The sequence below is a fragment of the Barbus barbus genome, assembly GCF_936440315.1.
Source record: "Barbus barbus genome assembly, chromosome: 29".
Taxonomy (NCBI): Eukaryota; Metazoa; Chordata; class Actinopteri; order Cypriniformes; family Cyprinidae; genus Barbus; species Barbus barbus.
Genome location: NC_136757.1, coordinates 20,662,278 through 20,678,148, shown reverse-complemented (window position 1 = coordinate 20,678,148; position 15,871 = coordinate 20,662,278). Strand labels below are relative to the sequence as shown.

The 15,871-nt window shown below is 38.0% G+C and overlaps 1 protein-coding gene across 1 annotated transcript; it reads right to left on the bottom strand.

The window, feature by feature from the left end:
- Nucleotides 1–374: 374 nt before the first annotated feature.
- LOC306849691 (nuclear receptor ROR-beta-like) lies at nucleotides 375–15,607 on the bottom strand. The gene is made up of 10 exons (XM_079384926.1): nucleotides 15,299–15,607; nucleotides 10,109–10,194; nucleotides 9,042–9,183; nucleotides 8,358–8,813; nucleotides 7,807–7,928; nucleotides 7,409–7,541; nucleotides 6,754–6,861; nucleotides 6,295–6,405; nucleotides 6,078–6,190; nucleotides 375–3,645 (listed from the first exon to the last, which is right to left on the bottom strand). The coding sequence occupies exons 1-10, from the start codon at nucleotides 15,303–15,305 to the stop codon at nucleotides 3,484–3,486; spliced, it is 1,440 nt and encodes a 479-aa protein (XP_079241052.1). The 5' UTR covers nucleotides 15,306–15,607; the 3' UTR covers nucleotides 375–3,483.
- Between the last annotated feature and the right edge of the window lie 264 nt (nucleotides 15,608–15,871).

The window sequence follows — 15,871 nt, the reverse complement described above, 5'->3', positions numbered from 1 at the left end:
AGATGATCTTGGCACAGCATTTTATCATTGGAACTAAATCTATTAGATTAACAGCAATAACTGAACTACAAATATTATATATACATATATTTCATTTCAATTTCACATCTCTTATGCTGACCAAGGCTGCATTTGTTTGATCACAAATACAGTAAAACAGTAATATTGTAAAATATAATATATATAATATACTTAAAAATGGCAAATATATTTTTTTACATATTTTTAATGCCAAAGCTGATTTCTTATTCCATTTTTTATTATTAAAGCGAAGCCATTGAGTGGATTAACATTTTTTATTATTCAACGAAAGTTAAAAAACAGCATACATTTGATATATATATATATATATATTTTTTTTTTTTTTTTTTGTTACGATGTAAGTCTAAACAGTCACTTTTGATCAATATAATGCTTCTTTGATAAATAAAAGTATTATTTAATACCCAATACATTGAACAGGAGACTATAAGTATTTATCAAATAAATATGCACTGCTATTGTAACTTCCCTACACACTTTTCTTCCCCTGTATATCGCGATGGAATAAGATATGGAAAGTTTGGGGATTTCGGTCTTGCACTGCATTTCACTTTGAAATAAGTCCTAATGTAAAAATTTCATTTAAATGAAAAATAAATTTTCAGTAGCCACAAAACACACAGTGTAAAGTAAAAAGACCTTTATTACATTCTGGAATCCATATGTGTAACCCTTATTGTACAATAATATCTCTTAATGTGTTTGTTTTATTCTCTGTATCCATAATACAACATAAATTAAATTAATTAAAAGCTATAATATGATTTATTTGCTTAAAAATAAAGTTACAACTGAAACAACCACAGAAGGACCATGGCAAAGAATTAGGACTCTTGTACGGGATTTTCTGCTTAAAAATGCTCTTTAAAAAAATAGGATTTTAATTCTTCAAGACAAAGGATGATACTACACGGGTGAGAAAATGTTACAGAAAAAGACAGAAATGAAGAAAGAAAACATCACAAAAATAAACATAAAAAACACAACACTAGATTTAAAGATTAAATTCATCCTCATATATATCTATATACCTTATAGTTTTGATTCTATTCTTTTTTAAAGCAAGTTAAACTGAAGAAGTCCTCCAATAGCACTGATATAAGACAGGGGTAAAATTCTTTGATACTTCTGCGATTAACATTCACAAGAAAAGTTACCGTACACAGTGATCAAGGTTTAAGGTCTTCTATTTGGTGCAAGGTGTCTTGCTAGGCTAACTGAAGAAGACATTTTAGGACAGAGAACCCAGCTATCTCCCTGAGTGACTGAGTGTAGACACACACTTCCAGAACTACCCTCAAGGACGGACCGGACGCTTGTGGCAGTTTGTAGGGTGGCGAATTACACTCCACAAAAATACATCATCTAAAACTCTAAATGGTTTTTACAAAGCATTTGCACTTTGTTACAATCTTTCTCCACCTTCACACGTCAATTTAAGTTAGCTAATAGACAAGTGTAAAAAAAAGCGTAGACAGAACTTAGCAAGGGGGTGTTAAACGATCTGAGTTGGAGTGCTTATGAAATCCAAGGAGATCCTTGGCTTGTGATGGTTGTCAACACTAAAAATGGAAAGACTGACTATTGCACAGGCAGACACTGTGATACGGTGTTAAACAACCAGAAAATGTGTATTATACCAACCATATAAAATCGTACAAGAAAATATAGACAGGCACTGTTCCAGCAGTGCAAAAATAAAACGTCAGGCGAGCTTATTAAAAGTAACTGTCAGGAAACTGGACATTGATATTTATAAATCATTTGAAACATCTTTCATACCCTGTAATCTTACAAAGCTGGGTATTAAAGGGTTTTGAAAAGCCCTCCTGGGCTTTAGTTTGTATTCTGGGTTCTGAGCCACCCCTAAGACTTCCTGCCTCTGAAGAACAAAGGCTGCTTTCACACTGCGGACAGATAGTAGATTTGTCTCCTTCAGGTTTGAACTGCAAAGTTTCAGAACATAAACTAACCATAGTATTCCCTAACTCAGGGGGGTAGCTGATGGTTCTGTCAACCAATAGTTGTGCTATAAGGGAACACAAAAGGTACATGGATGGCAGGGAAAAAAACAATCACACAGCAACACAACACTGATCCCCACATCGGACACAATGCAAAGCATGAGGTATGGCCTGTGAATCCACTTATCCTCACAGCTGAATTACGACATTTCTGTGGTGTCCTCATAACCTGACAGCGAGCTCAGGTTGTCTGTTGTCTCTAAAAAATGTAAGGTTCCTTCCATCCACTTCCTTCAGTGTTCTTTGCGTTCTCCTGAGACCTTGCTCCCAGCAGCTGTATGAGTGGTTTGCTACACTTCAGAAAGTCTCATAGTGGCATTGTCTTTTCACCATCTAATGTGAGGCGACAACAAAGTCCTGCTCCTGCAAAGTCCTTTTTTTGTGGAGTATTTAAGTGCCGTTTTTAAGCTTGTCGCGCCAATTCCATCTCCAGCCCAGAATTCCACTCCTATGGTTGGGAAGTCTTTGAAAGGGCTTGAGAACATCCACTCTAAGGTGCAACTTTATATCTCTGCCTACATATGCTATCTACAGGCTCTGTTTATAAATATATTCTCAATTACATCCATCATTCTACATGCGTGTGGATTCCGATCAAATGAGGATATCAAAATATCATCTAATATCTTTATCCAAGTGGCATTTGCGTGGGAAAGGGTAATAAGGATGAGGTTTTCGTTAGTTTAGTTGCATCTTTTACATTTGTATGCAAAAATAAAGAGCTCAAAAGACAACACACCATGTGCACATGTGGTCTGTGCAGTACGCTGTGCGTTAGTGTTGAGTCTGTGAAAATGAAGGTGTTCATGTGGCGTTTACAACCTCAGGTGTGTATGCATTGGTCCCTTTGAACAGTTTCGCATAGATTCAAAACTGTTCGTTTACAGAAACCAAGCCTTAAGAGCTTGCTTTACATATGGGGCAGGAATACATAATACATTCTGTCTTAATCCTGAGGCTTCGCCACATGTCAGATGGGTTACATTCATAGTTCTCTTCCTAAGAGTACCTGCAAAATGGGAAGGATCCACTTTTCAAGCACTTAATTCTTTAGGGAGATCTGAGCTCCAGGTTAAATCGAGTACTCTTTTTAATTAAATATACATAATTTGCTCTGTTTGAGTCATTATATGTAGGTAGTATGAGTAATAGTAACCAGCACCTTAAATGACTGCTGACATTTAACAGCGTCTTGTAAGAAATCTGGGTCCTGTTCAAATAAAGGAGTGAATCACTCCATCAGGAGGGAGGTTATAGATGGAATCCTAAAGTGTAACGTGCAAGATTGTCAGTGTGTTGCTGGTTTTTCTCAAACACATATCCATCTACTGCCTCCTATTTCCATTCCCTGTCTTTCTTTAACTGTCTCTTCCTCTCTCTGTCTCTCATCAGAGCCAATATGACACTTCAATGAATGTTAGCCCTCAGTGGAGTCTGGGAAGGAGATCTCGCTGCAGAAAACCTCTCTGTAGAGAGCAGGGAAGTTGTAGGCCGTTTCTGGGTGAAGCAGATGGAAAAACTCCAGCTTATCAATATGGAGGTTGCAAATAGACTTCATCATGGGCAATTTGGACACCATCTATTGAGACAATAGAAAAAGAAAAAACAATTATACAATTTTCTTACATAACTTCACAAACTTGATAAAAAATATTTCAAATATTTTTAACATGATTAATCAAATTATTAAATATTCTAATGCAGGTCTTCAACCCTGGTCCTGGGGACCCACCATCCTGGAGAGTTTAGCTCCAACCCTAATCAAACACACCTGAAGCAGCAAATCAAGCTCTTTAGGATTGCTTGACAATACACATGCAGGTGTGCTGAAACAGGTTGGAAATAAAGTTTATCTATATATAGGATTGAAGACCTCTGCATTAGAATATTTAATAATTTGCTCAATCATGTTAATCACAAAAATCTAACCTTTCATCGGAGAATGAGAATTTAAAATGGGGGGAAATATCATTATGAAATCAATGTTTTTCTCTAATACACATTGGCCACAATTAACGGTACTCTTTTATTCAATACATTTTGAAACCTCCATTTGCCAGTTTAACAGCTCTAAATTTTCTCCTAGAATGCCTGATGAGGTTAGAGAACACCTGACAAGAGATCAGAGACCATTTCTTCATCCAGAATCACTTCAGATCCTTCAGATTCCCAGCTCCATGATGGTGCTTCTTTTTTTTATTTCACCCCACTCATTTTCTATAGGGTTCAGGTCAGAGGACTGGAATGGCCATAGCAGAAGCTTTATTTTTGTGCTCAGTGACCCATTTTTGTGTTGTTTTTGAGGTTTGTGTTTGGATTATTGTACGGTTGGAAGATCCAAACATGGCCCATTATAAGATTTCTAACAGAGTCAGTCACTTTTTGATTTTATATCTGTTGGTATTTGATAGAAACCATGATGCCATATGTCTAAACAAGATGTCCAGGACCTCCAGCAGAAACATAGGCCCACAACATAAATAATACAGCAGCATATTTCATTGTACACATGGGGTACTTTTTTTTTTTTTTATCCCTGTGTGCACCAAACCCATCTTGAGTGTTAGCTGCTAAAAAGCCCTTTTTTTTTTTAGTTTCATCTGACCATAGAAGCCAGTCCCATTTGAAGTTCCAGTCGTGTCTGATAACTGAATATGCTGGAGTTTGTTTTTGGATGAGCCAGGATCATTTTTCTTGAAACCCTCCCGAACAACACGTGATATAGGTGCTGTTTGACAATTTTTTTGAAAGGTTTTCTGACCCCGAGATTCAACTATTTTCTGCAATTCTCCAGCTGTGGTCCTTGGAGAGTCTTTAGCCACTCAAACTCTCCTCCTGACCATGCATTAGGAAGATATAGACACACGTCCTCTTCCAGTCAGTTTCATAACATTTTCTGTTGAATGGAAATTCTTAATTATTGCCCTGATGGTGGAAATGGGAATTTTCCCTGCTCTAGATCTTTTCTTAATGCCACTTCACTAATTTGTGAAGCTCAATTATCTTTTGCTGCACATCAGAAATATATTCTTTGGGTTTTCTCATTGTGATGGGTGATTAAGGGAATTTGGAGTGTGTTTTTCCTCCTATTTATATTTCTGTGAAACAGGAAGCCATGGCTGGATAATTTCATGTTCATAATCACCCTGGAGTGCTCAAAATTGTAAATATGAATGGGAATATACTTCAGAGATATTTTACTCATAAGAATTTGTAGGGGTACCAATAATTGTGTCCAACATGTATTTGAGAAAAACATTTATTTCATAATGAGATTATCCCCCATTTTCAATTGTTTTAGTTAAACGAAAGGTTAGATTTTGTGATTAAAAAAAAAAAAAAAAAAAAGATCAAAAGGATTAATAATGCAGGTTTATTTTCAGAGCCTTCTTTGATCATATATTTACCAAGGGTACCAACAATTCTGCCCACGTCTGTATATACACGCACACATACACAAGTATTCAGTATACACAAGTATTCATTTCTTTTAAAAACTTACTGACCTCAAACATTCGAAGAGTAATGTGTAACAATTATTTATAATAATAAATATGTGCAGCTATTGGTTAATTTGTGTGGATGACTGTCATTTGCACAAAATTAAATTTAAATCGAAATTCAATTTCACCATACAAAGAATGCAAATGACATCTGGGTTTGATTTAAAACGCAAATAATTTCTGACACATTACATCTATTATTATAATATTCATAATAAAATTAAGCTGTCTCCATTATTCATTGACAAACAGGACTTTTGCATGGGTGAACTCTTGTAGCACAGATGTGTCACTGATTGTCATTGTTGCTAAGTTTGTGGAATTCACACAGAACATAACAGTTAAAATGTCAAATTGATTAAGTGTGTGAACTGCATAAAAATAAGAACGGAATAAATATATTTATTAATCACATATGTTTATTTTGACAGTCCTGATTTTCTCACATTTAACAGCTGTGAGAGTGTGAACTTGTTCATCATTCTTTCTTTAGATTTTTTCCCAGTACCTTTGCCAGTTTCTCCTCAGGGGCACCACTTTTACGAAGACAGTGTTGCAACGCAACATAGACCTTCTCCTGAAGTTTCTGCACCTTCTGAGCATCTGTTAACCAAGGACGGTCTGTGAAATAAATAATTGGAAGAGTAAGCTCTAATGTCTGGCTATGTATAATTGTATATTTATACTGTTAGTTAAAGATTACTTTAATGTTATAGTAAAACTACCTGGAGACAGAAGCACAGTGGCTGTAAAAAGAGCCATCTCCTCTTCAGACAGCTGTAGCCGACTCAGGGTTTTAGCCATCTCAAACACAGTACCCACCAGATCATCACAACCTACATACAGGGAAAACACAGAAAACATTTGAAATACAATAGAGCAAGAGCTGTATAATTCCACAACATTGTCATGTGCCCAACAAAACAAGAAAAGGTAAACAGACGGGAGGGAACCCAGCCAACTTTAGCAGTCATTCAATTGACCTGGAAAGATTTTAATTGATCTGCTTTCCATTTAAATAGCTGTTTGTTTAGTTCTATATAAAGAGTAACCGTGACTTAATCATATGATTTTACAGAACTTGGTGTACCATTTCTCAGGTTAATAACATACAAGTACCCAACATGCCCTTTGAATTGCCACAGGGTGCTAAATTATGTGAAAGGTCTGGGGAAGAGACTCACCGAGAGCTTTAAAGAGCTGAGGGCTTGCGAACTTTCCATCGAACAACAGCGTGTTGTTGATGGGGTTGTAGGCCCGACACATTCGTATCAACAGCACGTCCAGGCAGCCTGGATGGGCAGTGCCACATAGAAGATAGACAAAGGAAAGGCAGGAAAGAGGGAGGAAATAGGCAAACGAATGCTCCACAATGCACACATACACACAAGAAAACAAAAAACAATTGGGATTTAATTGCACAAATTATGAAATGTTTTCAAATTCAGGATTCATTAAAACAGTCATCATTTTCACAAACGAATAGTGAACAGTCAACATTGAGTCGATTGGCAATGATGGTCGTTTTAAAGAAAGATGGGGAAAAAAGATAAGTGTTTATTGTTTTAATTTAAATAACAAATTGGTATAAGGCACACCATACAATGCACAAAGGGAAGACACAAGCGGGGAAAAAGGGTGAGAGAAAATGACAAAAGAGCCATTGTCAGAACACAGTTGAGAAGCAAAAAAAATACATACGGTCTGAACTCAAATATACAACTATCATATCGTAAATAAATACACTGTATTAGAAGGGTTAACCAGAAATATAAACTGGGCACTTGATTGTATTTACTGCAGGTATTTACTAATGTGGACAACAGAGTTGATGCTGACCTGCTTTGAGAAGGATAATCTGGTCATTTTGACACAAATCCATGAATCCAGAGATGCGCTTGGCAAACTCCACAACATACTGGATGGCATTTGTGATGTACACAGCACACTGCTGCCACATCATATCTGTGGACTAGAATAAAGAAATGTATGTTAGACTTATCCACCCATATTCAGATTATCTGCAATTATGATGGGCAGTTGATGTACTTTTTAATGTATTTTTAATTAGGCTCTTAAAAAATTAGAACAGGAACAATTGTATACTGTGTGATTCATTAAAATGGAATGTAAGGTTGGGCAATTGCTTGGATCACATCATACATATCGTACATGCTGTTACACCCCGTGGTATTAAAAAGTATTATGCATCCCATTGGCAGTTTTGTTACAGATACCTTGTTTTGATAGACACGTATCTCCTCAGGTGTGTAGAGGGTCCAAGCAAATCTTTTCAGTTCTTCTGTGCTGTACTGACTTGTCTCGATGTGGGATTTTACCACATTCTGTGCAATCCGTTCTAAAGGAAACAAACGTTTATAAAATATGATCAGACACAACATCACAAAGTTTGTATAAACTATGAAAACATGTCACAGATGCATGGCAGATATTAGTTTGTTTGTTTTTAATGTAGCAGTACCAGTCGAGACTGGATATTTAATGATACATGCTCATTTTCAAATTACTTTAATTTAAAAATGCTAATAATTTAACAAACACTGTTAAATGTAATCTTTAGCATTTAAAACACTTTTAAATTTTTTATTCATTTAGAGAAAATATAGTACAACATTTTTAAATACACCAAAATAAACAGGATTCCTGTTTTTACTGTATTTTTGATTAAATAAATGCACCCTTGGTAAGCATAAGAGACTTCTTTCAAAAATATAAAAAAAATTTGCAATATAATATGCATACATTCCCATTACCACAGTATACTAACCGATTTCCATCAAGGAACAGCCTTCAGGAGGGTTAAGTAATGAGCGAGTGTAAAGTCCCATCTCGTGCAGGGTCTGGTACTCGTGTTTGATGTGTGTCGTGTCACTAAACTCCTGTCTGTTCGACTCAGGAGAACTCTGGGAGGACGAACTGCTCCCACCGCTTCCTCCCAGCAGCTCTAGGCTGCAGTAGTCAGCAGCTTCCTCCGGAGTGAGCGGCAGATCAAAGAGAAGACCGTCTGGTAGTGTGGTTATATCATCCAGGTCACTAAGTGTGGTGCTGGAGCCCCGACTGTAGGCCCGGCCGTGGCTGCTGCTGTTCTCTCCGACATCGTCACCAGCATGACCGGGTACACCGTTGCCCAAACCCCCTGCCCGCTCCTGAGACTGCTGATGCTTCTGAACCTCGGCATAGAGGCTGTCGCGCTGCTTTTTTGACATGCGTCCAAACTTCACCGCTGCAGAGAAAAGGAGGGTGTGGAAAGAAAGACGAACGTTAGATTTGATTGTTGCTAAGAACTGAAAAACAAGCTAAAAAACACTGATCAAAATTGAAACTACGTTCATGTCTAGATATGTCTCTTTGAAGTCCTTATATTCACACTGAGACTACAGCTGCGTTTAATAGGACTCAAGGAGATTCCATTTCTAGTAGGAAATGCGTTCTTGCGTAAGATTAGACTCACCATCGCGGCTCATGCCCAACACCAGACACTTCTGCAGGCGGCAGTGCTGGCAACGGTTGCGATTGGTTCGGTCAATAAGGCAGTTTCTCTGCCTGGAGCAGGAGTATATCGCATTGTTCTGCTGACTTCGGCGGAAGAAGCCCTTGATGAATGAAAAAAGGAAAAATAAAAGAAAACAGAGATAAAGAAGAGGCTGCATTTCCATTTCATCTGTGTTCATAATCAAGGTTATATCTTGAATGAACTGAAAACCTGATACTGATACTGAAAACCTCACAGTATCAAAATCTCTAGCTGTATGGGTTCGGCCACCAGAGCAATTATACGATCATTTATTAATGCCATATGCAATCCATGATGGTTCAAAAACATGGTTGAGTAATGTGGTTCAATACAAATAGCATGTCATTTGGTAAAGATTTTCCAGCAGAGAGTCTGAAACGTTAGATCAGATCTGGCACACATTTTGTGTCCTGTGGTCAAATACAAGCTGACTGAGATTTCTAACTCGTCAGAAAGCCGATCAGATAAAGGGGTTGTATTGTTTACCGTTTCAGGGAACAGTCTGAAGACGTCATCAGGGTGTAACTACAAGGTACTCTAACTTTCTTGCAAGTCTTGTATACTTTAATACGCTAGTTTTTTATCTGAAGCAGAGGGATCATTTTGGGGAAAACATTTTGACAGAGACCTTTAAACAAAGTCTAAGAAAAGTGGTTATTTTAAAGAGAAAAAGAAAATTCTATAATAATTTACTCACCCTCATGTTGTTACAAAGATGTATCAAGTAATTGTTCTGCAGAAAACAATGTTTTAAAAATGTCTCAGTGTTTTTGTCCATACAATAATAGGGGTTCAAAGTTTTGGATCCCTTTGACTTTCACTGTATGGACAAACAGTGAAACATTCGTCAAAATATCTTTTGCACTACACAGAAAAACAGAACAACATACAGGTTTGGAATGACATGAGGGTGAGTAAATGATTATAAAATACTACTTTAGTACTATCCCTTTAAACATTGAGCAAAAATGATGAATTGATCGATTGAAAGGACGCTCACTTACCTTGCAGCCTTCACAAGTGATCACCCCATAGTGGATGCCCGATGACTTGTCCCCGCAGATCTTGCATGGGATTACTTCGATTTGTGCTAAGAAAGGGAGAAATGGTTGAAACATTAGCTAGAGTTTGACACACTTATCCCATACACAGCCTATAGAAAAGTCCTGACTCAAAGCACAAAGCATTGAAGGCCATCCGCTATCTACAGTTCTAATGCGAGCTACAGCAGCGTTCCTTGTTTGACCCATTGATCTTTGAGCAATCGTTCAATGACATGAAATAAATATAGGCCGGCACAGAGCCCGAAGGTCTGGTCTGACCCTCACAGGGACATGGAAACTTGGCTAGTGTCATATTCCTTCAACAGTAACAATACACAACTAATGCATAAAGAGAGGGGTTAAGCGCTACAGCTCCTATTCAAAGACTTTAGGTTTTGACCCACTCAGGGTGACATAATAACAAGTCCCTGGACCACAGAATCAAAAACAGCTTTATAAACAAAGCTCGCTCTCTGCTTGGCATAGTCGTGCTGGAATTAAGCGGATTGTGATGCTCTGTATGGGAATTATAAACAGCTGCAGGTTCATGAATAGAACCTTTGAGTGCAAAGAGTTCCTTAGAACCAAACAACAGTATATACACTTACATTTGCACAAGTCCTCTATATCCCAATAAAACAAGCTGTTCTTTTCAATAAACTGTTTATTCAAGTAGAAGCGCTATGATTGAATTGCGTTTTTTTCTGAGAGGCCTATGGTTAAGAAGTTCCTTTGCAGATCACTCAAATGGCACAGGATGGATCCCAATAAAGGTTATTACCAGGGAACACAGTCCTCTCAGGTGATATGGATGTAGGTAATGTCATTAATAAGTTTTGCGCAATGACGCAACATGTTAGGTAACGGCTAATGTGTGGTGACAGGGAACCGGCCGTCCAGAGGTAATGGCATGAGGACTCTCAGTTCGGCCCGAATGCTTGTTGATGTGTGTGTCCCATTAGCAATAGAGTCTGAGAGTGGAGGGGGGGGGGCAAGAGACACGTCTGCTTGATGTTTCCAGAAGCTACACTGATAAACACAATCTGCAAAAGCACTTTTCAAAGCAATGAGAAAGAAAATAAAATTTATTCCATAATGCAGTGTCAGTGAAATTACCAAATGGAACATATTCAGTCTTTTTCGTTCGCTGTCTTTCCTTCTACCCCATTCTAAGCCCCCGGCCCCCACCCTCCCTGTGTTATATAACTGCTGTCTGGCTACATTCCACGAACACACTCATTCAGAGGAGATCACCCTAGCAACGCAATGACGAGCATTCCTCCATCCCACCCCTCCCATTTTTCTATTGGTTCGTGACAGCGTGGCTTTGATTCTGACTTGTCCGCTCACATGCCACTCACCTGCGTAGCACGGTCAGGCTATGTGGCTGAACTGTTCTACTGACACACTTTCCTAGTGAGCCGAGGGAGGCGCTTGTGTGGTAGCCTCGCAAGTGCTGTAATCTGATTAAATTTTTTGTTTTTCTTTTTTTCCTGGCATGTTTAAAGTGGAACCACAAAAATCAAAGACCATTATATTATCAGGAAAACTTTCAGTTTCAGACAAATCCAAGGCCTCTGTGAGCTAATCTGAATAACTTTTTTTAATCAGAGACATATGATCAAGAGGTGCATTTTGTGTAATGGCATGGAAGTGATATATGACTTCTGCACATTTGAAATATCTACAGTACAGTCTGTAACTTACACTTGCCCTTAACATGTGGCAGCCTGTCAAGAATTTGAGCACAGTCCCAGCTGTCTCGTAGTGCTCACATAAATCTATTTTTAAGTTATGAATGCGGTGCATGGTAGGTGGAGGTTGAATTTTATAAAGTCTAGGTTTTACCATGCTATGCATCAGATATGTAGTCATACACACTCATACACACACACACACACACACACACATTGATAACGCAAAACAAAACCTTTCATATTGGAAATATCACATTGCAACATGTCAGATAAAAGCAAACTGCAATGACTACACAGAAATATGAGGCACGAAACTTTACAGGTTTTTGGCACAGTTTCAATGAATTCTGATAAATTCATCAATGAAAAATTTAATAAATATATCACAGACTAAACTTTGAGGTCAAAAGGGCTGACAGAACTACCAACAATATGTCTGACTGTTGTTTTGGTAACAAGAACCTCTGATATAGACTGATCTATAAAAGGCAAAAATCCCCTTTTATCAGTTTATCAAGTTAATACATCTTTTAAAAGCTGTTATTCATAGCATATCAAGCCAATCTCCCACAAACAGCCAAATCAAAAGTATAGCAAACAGCTCTTGTTTGATTAACCGATTCGAGCACTGCTGTAGAAGCCGGAGGCAAACGCAGTCAGACAGCCGAAAACTAATTAAGAGGAGATTTATTAGAGTGCTATGTTTATCGGGCAAACTGGGGTTAGTAATCTAGCTTTTCTTATCTCCTCTCGCTAAACCACTCTACGTAAGTTAGTCAGTCCATCAAACACCAGTCAGCAGCAGTTCATAGAGCGATGCTGGGAAAAACCCAACACATATTCAGAGACTTTGCCCTTTTCTCTCACATAATCAAACAACTTTGTTCAGCAACGTCCAAAGGTCCTATTTACCCTGCACCTTGCATTTGAATTGCAGAGTGTATAACTAACCTAACTTGTGTGATTTGATTTGTGACATTCAGATTAGAGCAAATTTTTGAGTCTGCTCTGTGTCCTCACCAGCAGGTTTGCTTTGAACTCAGGCAAAACAGGATTCAATTTGCATCCGTTCACTTGTACTTGAGATTTCGAAGAAGTTTGTGGTCAGCTGTAATGATTTTTCCTCTACCACATCACTTGAAAGTGACCTGCCTATGCCAAGTAAACTGAGATAGTGGAACGACTCCGCAAGATCCTCTTTAAATATGTACAGAGGGATTGAGTAATTCTTTGGTATAAGTAACGACACCAAGTTAAAAAACATGAGCTGATAGGCAGTGTAAGGTGACTCTTGATGGGCATTAATTATCTTGATGCCTGCTGGGATTAGGAAATAATGAAAGGCTCTGTAAAAACAAGCATTTTTTCAAATCTTTTTGGTTTTATATATTGAATATGTAAGAAAAAAAGTGGATAAAGTTGTATAAAAATACTAAAAAGATGAAAATTGTTCAGTCATTATTATCATTACCAATGAGTCATGAAGGAGAAAAAAAAGTGAGAGTTAAGCTTCACATTACAAAAAGGCTGTGTTTTTTATTCAAAATGTGTTAACTAAAAAAAACATAAGAAACAATTATGATACATTTATTGTTAAGAATAACTCTAGAAAAAGTTGTTGAAAAAGAAGATTTTAATCCCTCAAAGTTCTACCACTCAAAAGTTCTCCCTCAAAGTTCTCCCTCAAAGTTCTACCACTGCCTGGGTTTAAGTTGTGGTTTAAATGAATGGAAACTTCATGGGCAGGTGTCAAAGTGCCACTGCATTAAGCTGCTCAGCATTCATTTATAGACTGCTCATTGCTTAAGTCTTTAAAGCCATGGTGGCTTACAGTCAACAGCTCTCAGCATACAGAAGAGTGTCTTTCCTCAGGATCATAGACAAAGTCAGAAAAAAAATATACTGACTATCCAATGCTTATTTAATTACATTTTTTCAATGGCTGTGCTTCACCACACATTGTCAGTTCTACTGTTACTGTAGTCTCTGTTTAGCACATTCTATGAATTTCAGTTATGAAACTCTTACAAACGTCTGCAACAAACAAAAACAACAAAATATAACATTATATAAACAGTTAATATAACTGAAATGAAAGGTAACTAAACTTGACTGAGCACATGTTACGCGTTTGCACCAAAGAAGGCGCTGTTTCCTTCATATGGCATTTTATATTTAACGCTGTTTGTTATGCTGAGATTCAGCACTGGGTTAAGGTTAAAATACGATGCCAATGAGGAAAACATTAAACCGAACTTAATACGGACCACTTCTCTTTCTGATCTCTTAGTGTTGTAATATGCTGTGTAATCCTCAATGACAGAAGTAGGTCAATGGAGCAGATGGACTCAAACCGGCGGCCGTGCTGAGACTGAAAAACAACACGCAGAGCGCAGCAGATACACCCCACTCCCTGTGCCCCAACAGCTCACACAGCCTACTGACAGGCTGAGAGGCCCCACTGAACCTATTGATAAGCTTTATCATGATAAAGACAAACATTCAGCGGAGCTCAAGTTCAATATGGCGGTTAAGGGCTTATACATACGAGACCAAAGGCATATCAACTGTGCGCAAGACCATAATGCAGTATTTGAACTTTCCATGAAGTAAACAAAGTTCAAATGACAAGCATCCAGTGATTATTAAATTTGAAGCATTTTAAAACACGTTGTTTGGTTCTTACATAATGGGTTTGGTTTAGTGGCAGTTAACAGTAACTACAGTGAGAGGAGTGTTGCCAAATATTACAAGTTTTTTCTTCTTTTCAAAATAAGTATACAATGCAGAAAAGAGTTTAATGACTGATTTATTGTAGCGTAATATACAAAAAGTCTAAATTGTAACTTGCCGCAAAGTACGTCATTTCAATAATTATAGTAAACACATATAGCTGTATAGTTTAATAAATAAATCTCGTATGAGCACACGTTTTGGCTAAAGTGTGTATTACCATAGTTACATGCGCGACTATAATCTGACAAAAAAACACCAAAACATAAACCAATCATATTTATAAAAGGCTTTATGGTAGAGACATAAGAAAAACAATCCCAAAGTGGCTTATAAAAAACGGACGTGGCAACTCATTAAACGTTTCCCACATGACGCTCATCGCTTCCCTTTCACGCTTGCAAGCCAAGAAACAAAACAGAACTATGCAAAGTTTATGGTTTCCGTGTACTGGTTATTTTCTGTACGTGTTTGAGTGGCGAAAAGCTACCAAAGCAGAACGAAGCATAACATGTTATGTTACAAATAACCAAACAGTTGCAGATTATCTGAGCGATATTTTTGCGCGCTTGCTTTACTTTGGTTGAGTCTTTGCGCAGTTCCTGCAACATCAAAGCAAACCACGCAGATCACGATTACCGCTGTCAATGTGACAGTTTTGTTTCAATTATTAGACAATATTATTTTGTTTATATAAATGCATTTTTTTCTTTTTACTTACCTCTCATTTTGATGCTATATTATCTGCGAACGATAATATAACTCCAGTACATTTGATCAGCGCCGAAAGTTAAACTCAGGTAAAATTTGGAAAACTCCAAAACAGAGAGGTTTCAAGAAAATAACTACTAAACCTCGTGAGTTATTGCACAGCCTACTTGTTCTTCTCATCCAGTTGTTCAGAGTAAATTCCGCTCCATCATAGGCTTTCTTTCCTGCGTATATGCGCGCACTGTCAGCTATGCAATAAAATGATGCCCTCTTCTCTTTCGCCCTCTCTCTGCGTCTGTGCTTCTCTGTAGCCTAACCTACTTTCGGCGCGTGGACTCTCACATGATCTCGCTCCACCGGCCCGCCTCTTGCCCCCAGGCAGCGGCGCGCGCACTCGCAATCGGCCACGCGCTTTAAGGAGGATCCGTGTGCCAGAGCTCGAGCGCGCGTGGGAAAGTGTGGCAGTGTGTCACCACAATAGTATCGTGGGAATCTCTCGCGGGCTCGCGGTTGCGATTGTTTGCGATTACAGCACAGCGCCCGTTGGCAAAACCAAAAAAAATCAAAGATTTATTTTCCTTCG

Bases quoted from the DNA above. Each gene is read 5' to 3' on its own strand.
- LOC306849691 (XM_079384926.1), bottom strand. The intron at 7,542-7,806 runs GTATCTGTAACA...TCTTTATTCTAG, and splicing joins TACGTGTCTATCAAAACAAG to TCCACAGATATGATGTGGCA. The intron at 3,646-6,077 runs GTACTGGGAAAA...TTGTCTCAATAG, and splicing joins CTGAGGAGAAACTGGCAAAG to ATGGTGTCCAAATTGCCCAT.